The 15,345-nt window shown below is 55.9% G+C and overlaps 1 protein-coding gene across 20 annotated transcripts in view; it reads right to left on the bottom strand.

Moving 5' to 3' along the window:
* The window catches only part of CACNA1C (calcium voltage-gated channel subunit alpha1 C), a 459,352-nt gene that overhangs the window by 8,082 nt on the left and 435,925 nt on the right, over positions 1 to 15,345 (bottom strand). For all 20 annotated transcript variants that reach the window (XM_086402608.1, XM_086402606.1, XM_086402616.1 and 17 more), the window contains 11 exons: positions 13,351 to 13,479; positions 11,910 to 11,975; positions 11,292 to 11,383; positions 7,327 to 7,492; positions 6,714 to 6,841; positions 5,969 to 6,065; positions 5,540 to 5,642; positions 3,707 to 3,808; positions 2,404 to 2,531; positions 1,925 to 2,059; positions 230 to 582 (listed from right to left, as the gene is read on the bottom strand). In XM_086402608.1, the coding sequence (XP_086258734.1) occupies positions 230 to 582; positions 1,925 to 2,059; positions 2,404 to 2,531; positions 3,707 to 3,808; positions 5,540 to 5,642; positions 5,969 to 6,065; positions 6,714 to 6,841; positions 7,327 to 7,492; positions 11,292 to 11,383; positions 11,910 to 11,975; positions 13,351 to 13,479 (1,499 nt within the window). The remainder of the gene's footprint in view (positions 1 to 229; positions 583 to 1,924; positions 2,060 to 2,403; positions 2,532 to 3,706; positions 3,809 to 5,539; positions 5,643 to 5,968; positions 6,066 to 6,713; positions 6,842 to 7,326; positions 7,493 to 11,291; positions 11,384 to 11,909; positions 11,976 to 13,350; positions 13,480 to 15,345) is intronic.

Here is a 15,345-nt window from a genome sequence, read left to right as displayed (position 1 = left end):
TCTCCAGGACGCAAACATCTCAGGGGTCGGGCCAGGGCTCCTCTGCCCTGTCTAGAGGCGGGCACCTCAGGACACGTGCTGGCCGGTGGGGCCACGGTGCCTCCCTGAGCATCCACCTGCCCTCTGGCTGGGGTCTCGGCAGCAGCAGTGGTCCACCCCAGCTTGAGGGCCAAGACGTGGGTCTGCCGGCCAAACGCTCCTCCCAAGACCCTCTGCGCCCCCAGCTTACCTCTGGGAGCTGTGCCTCCACGCGGCCTCCTGCACCCGGATGGCAGGGGACAAGGGGGGCCCGTGGGCCTCCAAGGTGCTGACAGCACCGGAGTGGAGAGCGGGGCGGGGGCAGCGGCCCAGGGCGGTGTTGTTGGCGTTGTTGATGTTGGCGTTGGAGCCTGTGGATGAGTAGCTGCTGGGGGTGAAGGTGGAGTCCACCAGTTTCTCGTGGGAGGGGGACTCGGTGTCCCCCTGGCTGTTGCCTGCCTTGCTGATGTGCAGGGGGCGCTGGGTGGTGAAGGTCTGGGGGAAGGCGCCCCGGCCGTCGCTCGGGTAGTAGCCCACGTGGTTGCCGAACAGGCCGCCGGCCCTCTGCGGGAGAAGAGAGACAGAGAGGGCGGTGGGTGAAGGGGCTGGCCCGCGGGGTAGGGAGGGAGCTCAACCGCGCTGGGCAGCACCCAGCTGACCAGGCCTCTCGCCCACGGGCCTGGCAGCTTGGAAGGGCCCAGGCAGTCCCCTGAGACCCCTGGGGGAACAACAGGTGGAGGGGTGACAGGACCTCCTTCCGGGACCAATGGGATGGGGGGCAGGCGCAGCGACTGTCTGGAATGGAGATCCTTCCCTGGGGCAGGCAGGCTCGTGGGGGCTGAGGGGCAAAGAAAGGGGCCAGAAGGTGCCAAGGGCATTGACAGACAAGGACCCGGCTGGCTCAGTGAGCTGGAAACTGCGCTGGCCAAGTGGTTCTGAGAATCACCACAGCAAGTACATCAACCATGGCCTCCTGCCCCGGAGAGTCTTAGATTTCGAATTTGGAGTCCGTGTTTCTCCCAGCTTCCCTCCCTGTCCTGGGCAAGGAGCCTCTGCCAGGCTGGGGTCTCTCGGGTCACGCTGACATGCTAGTGTGTCCCTGAGCCATTCAGGGAGGCACGTTTCACAGTGAGGGGGAGAAGGATGGCAAGGACAGGACCCTCAGGGGCCCCTCTCACCCCGAGTCCTGCAGCCTGGGAGCCTGGCGGGGCTGGGAGGGCAGGGTGAGCAGCTCTGCCTCAGATCTGGGCGGCAGCTTCTCACTTGCTGTAGGATTTTTAGCCAAGTGCCTTGGGGTTCTTGAAGAGATCTGGGCACAAGGGCCTCAGAATCCCAGTGGGCTCTAGTTTTCATGGTTAGTATTGTTGACAGCCTCGGTATCCCCCAAGGTGGAGGGCCGGAGGGGTCGCTTGGGACTGGAGACCTCATGGTCCAAGTCCGGATCACCACTGGCTTCTAGGCATCTGCTGCCTGATGCCGCACGTCTTCTAATTTTTGCAAGAGAGGCTGGAAGTCTAGATTTTTTGAATGAGTCATGCGTTCAAAGGTTGGCAGACAAAATAGGCCTGTGGCTTAAATGTGGCTCCAAGGCCACCACTTTGCAATGTGAAAGGAAGAAGTGTCTCCTCAGAAACACTTCGTTAGGAAAATGGCTTCCTGTTCCCCCGGGGCCCAGTGATGCTCTGTGAGCTTGAGAAGGACTAGGCTTGGATGGAGGCGGAGGGAGGGGGTGGGGAGAGCTGAGGGGAGTGGCAGGGGTGGGGTGGGGAGAGGAGTGGGAGAGCTGGGGGCACAGGGCTGGTTCTACCACAGACCCAGGCCTTTCTCCTCGGGTTCAGGACACTCGCCCTCCTGCCCCGATCCCAGGTTATGGAGGCTGCAGACTGCGGCCGGGGTGCCCACCTACCCTGAAGATGTCATCTTCTGAGGCTGCAGACACAGCCTCCTTCATGGCCTTGTCCAGCTCCTCCTCAGCGGTCAGGTCCCCAGAGATGGCCCGGCGGATCTCGGGCCCCAGGTCGTGCAGGGTGCGCAGGCCAGCCTGGGCCGAGGGGACAGGGTGTGAGGGCCCAGGCGCCCACCTGACCCGCCACCCACCTTCCCCTCTGCTTCTCCCCAAGGAGGCCAGCTCCGGGGGTCCACAGGGGGTGCAGGCATGCTGGGAGGCAGTCTCAGAGGCATCAGCAGACCCCCAGCCCTTCCCCCCACTCCCTGAGCTCAGAGGGGCTGAGAGTCCAGAACTACAGAGGGCAGTGAGTGCAGGAGGCAGGGCGGGAGGGGAGGGTCCCCCTGCAGGCTCGGAATTTCCGGAAGGGACCCGTGGGAGCGTGGAACCTGGAAGAGGTGGAAGGAGGTGCCAGGTCCCCAGGGGCAAGGGCCCCTCACCTGCAGGGACAGGGCGTTCCTCTGGGAGGGCTTGCCCACCAGGCCTTGCTCTTTGCGCTTCTTGAACTTCCGGAAATACTCCTGGATCAGGAAAGTAGCGTAAAACTTGCCCACCGTGACCTCGTCATCTGAGAGCAAAGGCAGGAGAGGGTTGGAGGTAAATGGGGGCTTGGACCCTGGCCGAGCGTCCTCAGCTTCTTAGGTTTTCTGTTTAACTTTTTTAAACTGATAAGAATAGATACACTTGATCTTAGTCAAAAGGTTGAGAAGTGATCAATTCAATTTGAGAAGATACTCTCCATGCACACGGTTGAAAAAGACAAAAATATACAAAAAGCCCTGTGTACAGAGAAGGGTATCCCTTCCACTCCCGTTTCCTTTCAGATAACCTTTCTCATTCATTTCCTGAGTATTTTCCCAGAGATTCTTTATGCAAATACTTTCTGCAAGTAAGCAAATATATTCCTGCATGCATGGTGTTGCTTCAGTCGTGTCTAATTCTTTGTGGTCCCATGGACTGTAGCCCACCAGGCTCCTCTGTCCATGGGACTCTCCAGGCAAGAATACTGGAGTGGATAACCATTCCCTTCTCCAGGGGACCTTCCCAACCCAGGGATCATACCTGAGTCTCCTGCAGCTCCTACATTGCAAGGAGATTCTTTACTGCCGAGCCACCAGGGAAGCCCCAAATATATTATTATCCTCTCCTTTCTCACAGAAAAATTAGCATACCATCAAAATGATTTCCCACCTTGCTTTTTAAACCTAACTGAGCTTGTTAACTGACTCTTCTGTGGTCCTGAAGCTCCAGGTGCCCACAGCTTTGGGCACAATTGCCCCTAAGCATTTATTCATTGAAAAACTTTGATTATATTGAGTTGGCCAGAAAGTTTGCTTGGGCTTTTCTGAAAGAGCATCTTACAGAAAAATATGAACTTTTTGGCCAATCCAAGAGTTATATTTTAGTAATTGTATATGCAAGACAGATAGACAGGGTTGTCAAGGAGGAATAAAAAGGGGGTCCTGGGGGCTCATAAACCCCCTCAGGAGGAACAAAAGAGGGGGTCCCAGGGGCCCTTCCCCCAGGGCCCTGTCATTCCCACAGCTCCCAGCCGATAGGTTATGGGAAAGCCTCTACCTTGCAATGTCCTTGACGTTCTCCCAAACCTGCAGGCATCCAGGGGCCTGCCTGGCCTCCCCGGTGACCTCGGGCTAAGACCAGGCTCCAGTCGGAACAAGCAGGTCTCCCGCAGGCGGAATGTGGGACCTGCACGTGCCCAGGGGCAGCGGAGGGGGTACTCACCTCCTGCGGGCGGCACCACTTGGTCCAGCAGCTTCATGCTGGTCCGTTTCCAGATCTTCTTGATGATGGCCCGCAGCTCCTCATTGGCCTGTTCCAGGTTCCCTGTGGGGGGACGCGGGCTGACTGGTAGCTGTCCCCAGGGCCTCTGGTGGGCTGGGCTGGTCCCCGTGCGGGAGCCCACATGGCTGCCTGAGGGCTCTGCCCAGTGGCCCTGAACGTGGGTTCTGTCCCTTCCTCTGCAGGTTCCTGTGGCCCACCTCCGTGCCCTCTTGGCCAGCTCTCCCCTGCCCCCCACCTGCCGCTCAGCGGCCAGGGTGACCCTGCCCCCCACTCGTGGCTTCTCCTCATGGGGGCTGCCAGGGCCAGACTGAGCCCAATGGCCACCTGCCAGGAGGGCTGCTGGGAGGAAGAGTGGTCTCCCTGCAGACCCGCGGAAGTGTCCATACCTGGGGGCCTCTGAGTCAAAGGCCTCTGTTGGGTCTCCTCCTGGGGAGGTAGCAAAACCTCGTGTGGGGCAGAAACCGGGAGATGGGGTCCTGAGATCGGGGGCCCCTAGGGGTCTACTCTCTCCACTGGCTGAACAGACTTAACTTTCAGTCCTGGGCTCAGAGAGCTGAGACCCACAGCTGTGAGAGGGCACTGGGAGGCTGGCTGGGTCTAGCACACCCCTGGCTCCCTCCCACCACCACCAGTGCACATGCCCTGTGTAGCCCCAGGACTGTGAACAGGGGGTCTCACCCTGCGATCAGGTGATGTGATACGTACACGGGCCCTGAGGACAGGGGGCTGTGCAGGGGGGCCTGGGCTCACCCCAGGAGCCCTTCACAAGGGGGGCGCTCTCGGGCGCAAACTCCCAGCTATAAAATAAACACATCCTGGGGATGTCAAGCACAGCATGAGGACTGCGGCAATATTGTGTTGTGTATCTGCAAGTTGCTTTGAGTGGATCTTAAAAGTCCTTGTCACAAGAAAAAAGCTGTAAACTTGTGGGGTGACAAGTGTTGTCTAGATGTGTGGTGGTTGTTTTGCGATATAAACAAATAACAGGATCGTTATCTTGTTCACCTGAAACTAACGTAATGTTATATGTCACTTAGGCCTCGACAAAAAACAGCTGGCATAGGATGCAGACTCGGCGTTCAGGGCAGGTGCTGGGACTCCGTCTTAAGCACGCCCCAGCTCCAAGAGTTGCTGCAGGAGGCTGGGAGCAGCTGCAGCTCCCTGGGTGCACCTCTGCCCTCCCAGAGCAGTTCTGACACCAATCGCCCACGAAGATGGTGGGTCAGCACAGCCCAGCTGCTCCTGGCCATGGGCTGCTGCAGTACAAACCAGAAGACAGTCCCTGCCTCCAAGTGGCATGGCCTGAACAAGCGCAGGGGGCTCTGACCCCACCTGCCGGCTGGCTGTGCACCTGTATGTGGGTGGGCCTGTGCTGGCCTGGACCATGGTCACATCCACTGTGACCCCTTCCTGATGACACAAGGGTTTACTTTGCAAAGAAAGCTGGACATCTGAGATCCAGCTGCAGCCGGTAAAGCCCCACGGTGCAAGGGCTCGGCCCGCTTCAAGAAGTGCTCACCTCCTGGCATCTGATCTTCACTCGAGGGGTCACTGGGAGAATCTCTAAAAGTTACAAGTCAGGAGGCCACTCAAGGAACAAAGGCTGCCTGAGCAGTCCTGGTCCCGCTGATGTCCCCGGGGCAGGGCGGTGGGGGAGGATCACGCTGGGCTGCAGCTCTGACACCCCAAGGGCGGGCGGCCCTGGGGCCCCGCAGGCGCAGAGCTCGGCTCTGGCTATTCCACTAGGGCTCCCGGACACCCCCATGACCTTACCTTCCGTCTTGATCCTCAGAGCCGTACGGACCAGGGCAAACAGCGTGGCATTGAACATGACAGTCCCGTCGCTGTTCAGGGGCATGTTCATGGAGACCAGGCGCTGGGGAGAGGGCGCAGCAGTCAGCACAGCTGCTGGTTCTCGAAGGACCCGCCTGTGGAACCCCTGAGGCACCTCCAAGGCAGGAGGATGTGGGAGTAGGGTGGGGGGAGCCTCAAAACATGTGTGCACGTCACTCCGTGGTTCCTTCACTGTCTGAGGATGTATATGCCGCAGGAAGGAGCCCCGGTGCCTGTTTGGGCTCAGTCCTTTCCTTAGGCTCATGAAGACTACCCTCATCCCCGCAGAGGCGCACTGGCCTGCCTGGGGTACCCGGAGGTGTCTCGCCCCCCACGCTGTGTCTCCCATGAGCCCAGTCCATCTCTTACTTTGCAAGCCACGCGGTGAGGGCACAGCTTCCCAAAACCCAGGGGGGGCTGAATCCGTCGGAGCAGGGTCACCACATCCAGGTGTTTGATGCGTCCCCTGGAAGAGGCAGGAGAGGAGGGAAGGTCAGGGGGAAGGTCTAGGCCAGCAGCCCAGGACTCCTGTGCCCAAGGGTGGGGTCTCCCGTGGGAGGAACTCTCCACAGCTGGACCCTAGCGATCAAACTGGTGCCGAGCTGTAGAACTGGGTGGTAAAACTCAAAAACCAATCTACATGTTTAGATTTCTAAGGAGCAATTTTCCATCAGTGCTATATTTCAGTAGGCAATGAAAGGTGGAAGGGATTTTAGCAGGCAATGAAATTCTCAGTAATTTACTGCTGTTCCATCAATTAACCATCTGACCATCTCACACTTTCCTGAGAGTCAACCAAACATGATGCCTGGACTGATGGACCTATGGCAGGGATACAGCCAGGCCCTGCCTGGCCCAGACGTCCTGACTCAAGTACATACTGGTTGCTCCAACACCATGACCACCTGCCTGTTCAATGGAAAATAACAGACATGCTCTTGACTCAGTCTAAGGCCTCCTATTGCTGGCCCTTGACCCTTGACCCTGGCGTCCTGTGAAGGTCAGGATTTGCAGTGGGTCTGCCCAGTGCTAACCCGTCTCGACCCTCTTTCCTACATGTGGTCACTCAACCCCCTCTCAGGTTGGGGGCTGGGGTTTCCCTCTGGGCACTCACTTGGCTTCAGGGTCATACTCTGCCCAAATTCTCTTAAATTCGTCCAGGTGGTGGGGACCCAGGATGGACCAGTCCCTCGTCAGGTAGTCAAAGTTGTCCATGATGACGGCTACGAAGAGGTTGATGATCTGCAGAGGATGGGCACGGAGAGCTGCCTCAGTGGCCCTTCCTGCATGCGTGGCTGTCAGGACCACGTGCTCGGAGGCCGGCACTCCTGAAGGCCAGCCATGTGGCACCATGGGAACGCTGGCCCCCAGGACTTGGCTCTCTTGACTGAGGGCCTGACCAGGTCCCCTCAGTTATGCGGCATGAACCCCACTGTGGGCTGGCAGTTTCCCTCACACTCAGCTGCCAAGGCGGGGCTGCCAAGGACAGGGGAGACTGTTCACCACCCTTCCTTCGCTCCTCTTCAAAGTTCCAGAGATGCTGAAGCGGTATCCTGCCCTTGGGGATGAAGGTAGGAGCCAAGAACAGACGAGAAGGGGGTGGCTGAGCTCACCCGGCCCAGCTCCTGCCCCTCCCAGCTTGTTGGACCGTTCCAGGGACACAGGCTTTCTAGCCCGGCCTGGACTGCACGCCCAGCATGCAAGGCTGCTGGCCCCATCCGGCTTACCAGGAAGGCGCAGAGCATGTAGAAGCTGATGAAGTAGAAGACGGCGAAGCTGCTGCCACAGGGCGTCTCCCCCTCTGTGCTGTTGCCCGGCTCTGACTCGGGCGCGCACTTCTTGCCAGGCATGCAGGCCAGCATGATGTCCTGCCAGGCCTCCCCAGTGGCGCACCTGTGAGAGACCACGCCCAGAGCGGCTCACACAGCCGTCCTCCTGGGGGAACCACTGAATTGGGTCTGGGCCTCCTCAGGCCTCCAGCGCTGGCATATCCACAGAATATACACATACAACACTGTCTCCATGCCTGAAAGTTTTATGGCAAAGGTAACAGATTGCATCTTTTCTGCAAAGTCCCTCTTTCTACAATCCCTGCTAAGTGTTGAGATTTAGCCATTTGGATACATTTTAGTTCTGGTTCGTTCTGTAGCGGGTGCTCTATATTCCATTACAGCCCACCGCCTGATAAGGCTTTTCCTTTCTACGCTGTCACTAGGGAGCCTGCAGCCACTGCGCAGGGCCTTCGGGGAAGCCGGCTTCCAGGTGGACTGGCCAGTGGACAGCAGGTGGGTCCTCCCTGTGCTTGACCCTGCTTGTTCTCCAAGTGTCCATCTGATTCAGGCTCTGGCATCAGGCAGGAGAGACACCACTGCTCTACAAATGTGCCAGCTCTTTCCTCAGCTCCACTGGGGCATGACTGACAAGCAAGACTGTGAGCTGGAGTGTAGACCACAACAATCTGATGTGTGTGCCCGTCGGAAACGGCTCCTCCCACCTGATAACACACCCATCCCCTCACAGGTTTATCCTCTATTTTTGGTGAGAACATTTAAGTTCTACTGTCTTAGCAAGTTTCAGTGATACGATCCGTGTCATCAACTGCAGTTACCATTTTACAGGTTAGACCTCAGACCTCACTCATCTGACGGCTGAGAGTTTGAGCCCTTTTACTAGCCCCTCCCCCATCCGTCCACTCCCCCTGCCCCCCCGCCACTCCATTCTTCTTCTATTTTGTTTCTGAGTTTAGACATGTCAACTCTTGGTATTAGTGAATTTTAAAAAATATCGTTCATGTGATGGGTGTGAAATAATAATGTACTGCTGTTTTAATTTGGTTTTAAAATGATGAGAAACTTTATTTCATCTGCTGAACGGCAGGTGTTTGCCGTCTGCCTCCTGGGCTGTCTTCCTGTTCATTTGCGGCATCTTCATACATTCTTTATATGAATCCTCTGTCAGTTACACACCTCGCAACTAATGTCTTCCATTCTGTGGCTCGTTCCCAGCTCCACTGATGGTGTATTATAAAGAATAGAAGTTTTAAATTTCAGTGTGGTCAAATTGTAATTTTTCCATAGTTTTGTGCTTTTTTGCATCATGTCTGAAAAATCCTGCTGTATTTTTGAATACATCATGTTTGAAAAATTCTGGTTGTAAAAATATCCTTCTGTATGTCCTAAAAGGTCCAAAATTTTGCTTTTCATAATAATTTCATAATAACTCTTACTATGAAATTTGGGGGTTCCATAGGAGATAGAAATATGTTTTATCTTCTTCTGTTCAGGTAACCAAATTAAAAATAATTTTTTACTTATTATTGGTTGCGCTGGGAGAAAGTGAAAAAGCAAGGGAATTCCAGAAAATATCTACTTCTGCTTCACTGACTATGCTAAAGCCTTTGACTGTGTGGATCAAAACAAACTGGAAAATTCTTAAACAGATGGGAATACCAGACCACCTTACCTGCCTCCTGAGAAACCTGTATGCAGGGCAAGAAGCAAGAGTTGGAACCAGACATGGAACAATGGACTGGTTCCAAATTGGGAAAGGAGTATGTCAAGTGTGTATATTGTCATCCTGCTTATTTAACTTATATGCAGAGTACATCATGTGAAATGCCAGGCTGGATGAATCACAAGCTGGAATCAAGATTTCCGGGAGAAACATCAACAATCTCAGATATGCAGGTGATATCACTCTAACGACAGAAAGCCAAGAGGAACTAAAGAGCCTCTTAATGAAGGTAAAAGAGGAGCAAGAAAAAGCTGGTTTAAAACTCAACATTGAAAAAACTAAGATCATGGCATCTGGTCCCATCACTTCATGACAAATAGAAGGGGAAAATTGGAAGCAGTGACAAGATTTTATTTTCTTCAGCTCCAAAATCACTGCAGATGGTGACTGCAGCCATGAAATTAAAAGATGCTTGCTCCTTGGAAGAATAGCTATGACAAACCTAGACAGCATATTAAAAAGCAGAGACATTACTTTGCCAACAAAAGTCCATACAGTCAAAGCTGCTACGGTTTTTCCAGTGGTCATGTATGGATGTGAGAGCTGGACCATAAAGAAGGCTTAGTGCCGAATAAGTGATGCTTTTGAACTTTGGTGTTGGAGAAGACTCTTGAGAGTCCCTTGGATAGCAAGGAGATCAAACCAGTCAATCCTAAAGGAAATCAGTCCTGAATATTCATTGGAAAGACTGCTGCTGAAGCTGAAACTGCAATACTTTGGCCACCTGATGTGAAGAACTGACTCACTGGAAAAGACCCTGATGCTGGGAAAGATTGAAGGCAGGAGCAGAAGGGGAGAGCAGAGGATGAGATGGTTGGATGCCGTCACCAACTCAAGGGATAGGAGTTTTAGCAAGCTCTGGGAGATGGTGAAGGGCAGGGAAGCCTGGCATGCTGCAGTCCATAGGGTCGCAAAGAATCCAACGTGACTCAGCGAGTGAACAACAACCTCCCGTAAGTGGAATCATACAGGAAACCTGGCCTTTTATGACTTGTTTCACTGAACATCATGGCCTCAAGGTTTGTCTGTGTCAAAGCAGGAGTCAGAACTTCCTTCCTTTCTAAGGCTGAATCACGTTCCACTGTGTTGTAACCACACTGTGTCCATCCATTCTTCTCTTGAAGGACCTACAGTTGCTGACATGCTGTAGCTGTTGTGAATGCTGCTGCCATGAAGATAAGGGTGCAGGTATCTCTTTGATACCATTTTTGATTCTTCTACATATTAGTATATATTCACACGTGGAATTGCTGGGTCATACGGAATTTTACATCTATTTTTGATATTTTGAGGAACCATCATACTGTTCCTCCACAGTAGCTGTTGTCATTTTACATTCTCACTAGTATTACACAGATGTTCCAGTATCTCCACCCCCTCAGCAGGACTCGTGTTCTCACAGTAGCCATCCCGATGGGGTGGGGTGGTGTCTCACTGTGGTTTTAATTTGCATATCTCTGATGATTCGTGATGCTGAACATTTTTCATGTGCTCATTGGTCATTCACGTATCTTCTTTGGAGCAATACTCAACTTCTCTGCTCATTTTTAAGTTGGATTGTTTCTCGTTGTCTTCGGCAATCCATTTCTTTGGCATTTAATTTTGTTTCTTCTCAAATTCTTACCCTTTGGTTTACTTTTCTCGTCTTACTGCATGGGATAAAACTTGTAGTATTATGTTGAGACAGTGATGGTGTATGAGCTCATCTATTATATCTATGGATTAGCTACTGCCTGATATGGATGGAATGTTTGTCTCCCCACAGAATTCACATGTTGCAGCCCCAAACATCAGTGTGACACTGCTGGCAGGCACTTAGGTTTAGAACAGGTTGTGGGGCTGGGGGTGTGTGATGAGAGCAGCAGCTTTATAAGAACAGGAAAGAGACGTGCTCTCCTCTCTCTCCACGGAGCGGGGACACAGGGATCCGGACACCGTCTGCAGCCCAGGAAGAGGCTCCCACCAGGACGAGAATCATTGGTAACCTTGATCTTGAACTTCCAGCCTCCAGAAATGTGAGGAAAAAACACCTGCTGTTTGCGCCTCTCCATCCATCCGTGGCATTTGTTATGGCAGGCTGTCCAGACCAGAACATTATCTGTACATGAAAGAGGTTGTCTTCCTTTTTTAAATATTTATTTATTTGGCTGCATCGGGCCTTGGCTGTCAGAAAACCCACCTGAAGAGGAGCAGCACAGCCTGGGGGAAGGTCTGGAAGTTGTTGTTCCTGTTGATCTCTGTCGTGTCATTCAGGGCAATTTTGCCAAACACCTGGCAGGGGAGAGGATGGGCTCAGCGAACTGTGGACACAGGGGTCCTGGTTTCCACCCAGCACCCAACGGTCTTTTTAGGGGTCACAGCTGACCCTGGACAGACTGGCTCATAAGCTGAACAAAGTTCAGAGGGCCTTGTTGGGGCAGGTACCTGCTGCCTTGTCCAGCCCCACCCCCAGCCCTTGGGAGGGGCCCTGGGAGAGCTGGTGGAGGCAGAGACTGCAACTCTGTCTTACAGGGGCAAGGCTCACTGGCCTTCCTCTCTTTTGGCTGCAGATTCTTGACATTTTCTCTTTAAAAGAAAACTTCATTGAGGAATAATTAACAAATCATTGTGTAACTTGGGGGAGTTTTTCTCTATAGAAGCGGAATCTGGGCGGGGGGCCATGGGGAGAGAGGGTCTCTGAGCTCTGCACCCATGGGACAGCATGGGGGTGGGGGGAGGAGTTCCACTCTGGTGATCTTTCTGACCCCAGAAGTGGGGAGTCAGGGGAAGTGGGCTGGGGGCCAGGAGTCCGTCCTACCTGCATCCCGATCACGGCGTAGATGAAAAACAGCATCACGATCAGGAGGGCCACATAGGGTAGGGCCTGCGGGACATGCATGCGTGAGGCTGGTGGCGGGATCCCTCCCTGCGGCAGCATCTCTGGAGCCACCAGCTGCTGCCAGGCTCAGGGGGCACTTCCAGGAGTCAGACAGACGTTCTGGGCACTGAGGGAAGCCTGAGCCTGGTGTTGACCCTTCCCCTTCCCTTGGTTTCAGGCACCTGAGATCTCGGGTGGGGGACCCAGAAAACTGGGTGCTGAGCTCGAGACAGCATGATGCCCCCTTGGCAGAAACAATCTAGAGTGAGCACAACACTCTCCTGCTGCCCGCCTGTCCTCATGCAGCCGGAGGGCCGGGGGGTGCCCACCAGTCGCCCCACAGCTGTAAGCTGTTCCCCAGGTGGAGCAAAGGCAGGACCAAGGGGCCCTCAACAAGAGCGAGATCCTGGCCCAAGCCTGCTTCCATCAGCGCAGCTGTAGGTGCTGGGCGGGCTTAACTTCCCTGAGCCTCAGTGTCCTTACCTGAGAAAGGGGAGGAAGAGTGGTGACCTCAGGGATTTGGGGGTCTGGCTGACTTAAAGCCCACAAAATGCTCAGGCAGCACTGGCCTGTGGCTGGTCCCTGCATTTTACTTGCTCAGTGTCCCTGCCTCCTCCTGGGGAGGCCTTAGGCTCGCAGGGCATGGACGAAGCCCGCACACCTCCAGGTGGTGCCTCAGGCCCATGGGGTGTCCGTCCCCCTTCAGGCTTGCTCCTCGGCCCCCTTCCCAGCCCAGGAACTGTCAGCGGTGGGTGAGTTTGTGAGGCCTGTAGTCAACCGTGGCTATGGGACTCTGGGGTACGCCCAGGCCTGATCCCCACTGAGACCACTCAGACCCCAGGAGCAGATGGCTGGGAGGGGGTGGGGAGGCACCTGTCCTGGTGGGTGGAGTGGAGTGCCCCGACAGCCCAGCCTTTTCCTCTGGCTGCAACTTCAGTCCTACACGTTCAGGTCAGGACCCACCCTGAGCCTGTCCCTGGGCCCCTCCATACTGGGGATCTCTGTCTCAAGAAGCCCACAGTCTGGCGTTTCAGGTACAGGGGTCCCTATGCCAGTGTCTTCAGGAAGTTCAGGGATCTAACAGCTGTACTTCTTCCAACCTCAGACGTGTACGAGACCCATTAGAGAGGGCAGGGCCAGGGCCAGCTATCCCACTTTTAGGAGGAAGTGACTCTTGGGAGCAGAGATCAACCCTGCAGTTGGCAGCGCTGAGCCCCCTTGGGGACACCAGGTCCTGGGGTGTCTGGCGAAGTCTATAAGCAGGTGTGAAGAGCAGACCCTGCTGGACCGCCTCTGGGAGGGGGTGACTGCCCAATGCTGACGACGCCTAAGCTGGGAGCACCGTCCGGGGGGAGCTTCGGGGGTTGGCAGGGCTGGCTACCTGGAAGGACTTGATGAAGGTCCACAGCAGTGTCCGGATGCCCTCCCCGCGGCTCAGCAGCTTGACCAGACGCATGACCCGGAAGAGGCGGAAGAAGGTGATGGAGATGCGAGAGTTCTCTTCCGCGTTCTGGGGCCGTTAACACAGCAGTTACCAGGCGGGTGGGCGGGCGAGGCTGCTCGGCACGGCCCGGGGTGGGGGTAGAGGCGAGCGGGGTGGTGGGCTGCACTAGACTCTCAGGCGCCCAGGGGTGGGCAGGCCAACTCCTGGCCTTGGCAGCGCCCAGCAGTGCCCTGGCCCGGATCGCCTTCCCCAGCACCCCTAATCTTCCCCACCTACTTGTGGGGGTGGGGGGAACAGGTGATTCTGTAGGAATTCCATCTGCTTTGAGATCTAGGCTGAGAACCACTCCAGGGACCCCAGCCTCCCTCCTGCCCGGCACGGCTCGGGGTCCTGGTAGGCGGGTGGGCTGCCCACGGAGGAGTCTTGCTCCCTGGCTGCCCAGACTCAGCACTCTAGGTGTCATCTCTTTCCCACGGCCCCACCGCCCAGGCTGCGGGCCAGCCTGGGGTGTTGGTGCTGGGACCAGGCCTGGCTGCCCCCCTGCTGCCCTCCACCTGCCTCAGGCCTTGGTTTCCAGGCTGCAGACCTGGAAGGGTTGGGGGCACGGGCTGGGTGGGCCAGGGCAGCAAGAGTGAGCCCTGGATGAGTCCAGCCTGGGTGTGAGAGGACCAAGGGGCCCTGCTCACGGTGTCCTGGAGGGGGCAGGGGCCAGAGCCGGCAGGCGCCTGGCCAGGTCTAGGGACAAGACCGGCTGCCGTGTCACCGTCTGCCTCCAGACCTCAGGGCACTCAGCACAGACAGACCCCTGACCCCCTCCCGCCCACATGGGACAGAGAGCTGGGGGTGCTGGCCCCGGGAGCTGGCCGGCTCTCCAGTGCTAGTGCAGCCCCCAGCCCTTTGGCACCAGGAGAGAACGGACCTTTGGGCTTCCTGTTACTGCTCCTGCCACAGGCCTCCTGCTTGGAGGTGTCTCGGGGTTGTTGCTGGGCCCTGTGTGGCCACTGCATCTCAACTCCCAGCTCCTCTGGCTTTACTTCTAACCGTCTCCAGGTCAGATCCGGCCTGACAACACCCATGAAAATCCCAGCACAGCAGCCCTCACGTCCCCGTGTCTAATCCTGCGGCTGTTCCAGGGGCCTCTTCTCTCACCTCCAACACAACAGGACACCCCGAGGGGCAGGTTTTGCACGTACCCGCACACCCTGCTCCGCCCCGGGAGAGGCTCACCGAGCCTTCTTTCTGAACCCAAGCTGCTCTCCAGGCAGGCCCAGGGCTGGGGGGAGCTGGCAGCAGGCTGCCCACCTACCAGTACGGGAAGCCACCCGCCTGTGTGGCTTGAAGTCTTTGATGCCCTTCCTCTTTGCATATTGTATCATCTGTGTGCCTACTTGAAATTCTACTTTCTCTCCTTAAAAGGAGGTTGTGTCCACCAGAGGAGGATGGAGAGGAGGCTCAGGGCTTTGTAACTCGGCTGTTGGCACCCCCCCGCCCCACCATGCTCGGGAGGAGAGGAAGAAGAAAGCGCCAGCTCCCACGGAACCTCAGCTGTGTGGCGAGTTTGGGAAGTGGGTGCCACAGGGGCATCTACATCTGACTTGTTAAACAGCCAAACTCGAGCTTGCAGCCTGAGTGGTCCTGGGCGCCCGACACTGCAGGCGCCCAATGCTCTACTGACCAGGCGAGGGGCAGGACGCCCAGGGTCAGTCCTTCCAGCCACGGGCCTGGGCTTTGTCAGGGAACGCCACCCTGGGTCTTGCCTCATCTGCTCACTTCGGGGCTTGGGGAATCAACCCACACTCCAGTCCTTCTACAAACTCACACTTGTTCCACGTATGAAGTCTCACTGCAGCCTCTTGGAGACAGCTGTTCCAAGGTGATTTCAAGGTCACTCAAAGTGGCTGCTCTGTCACTTTAGCCAAAGACTCCTGCAGC

The sequence above is a fragment of the Bos grunniens genome, chromosome 5 (assembly GCF_055505025.1).
Source record: "Bos grunniens cultivar Pamir isolate PY7600 chromosome 5, Bosgru_T2T1.0, whole genome shotgun sequence".
NCBI lineage: Eukaryota > Metazoa > Chordata > Mammalia > Artiodactyla > Bovidae > Bos > Bos grunniens.
This window is presented reverse-complemented; position numbering and strand designations above follow the sequence as displayed.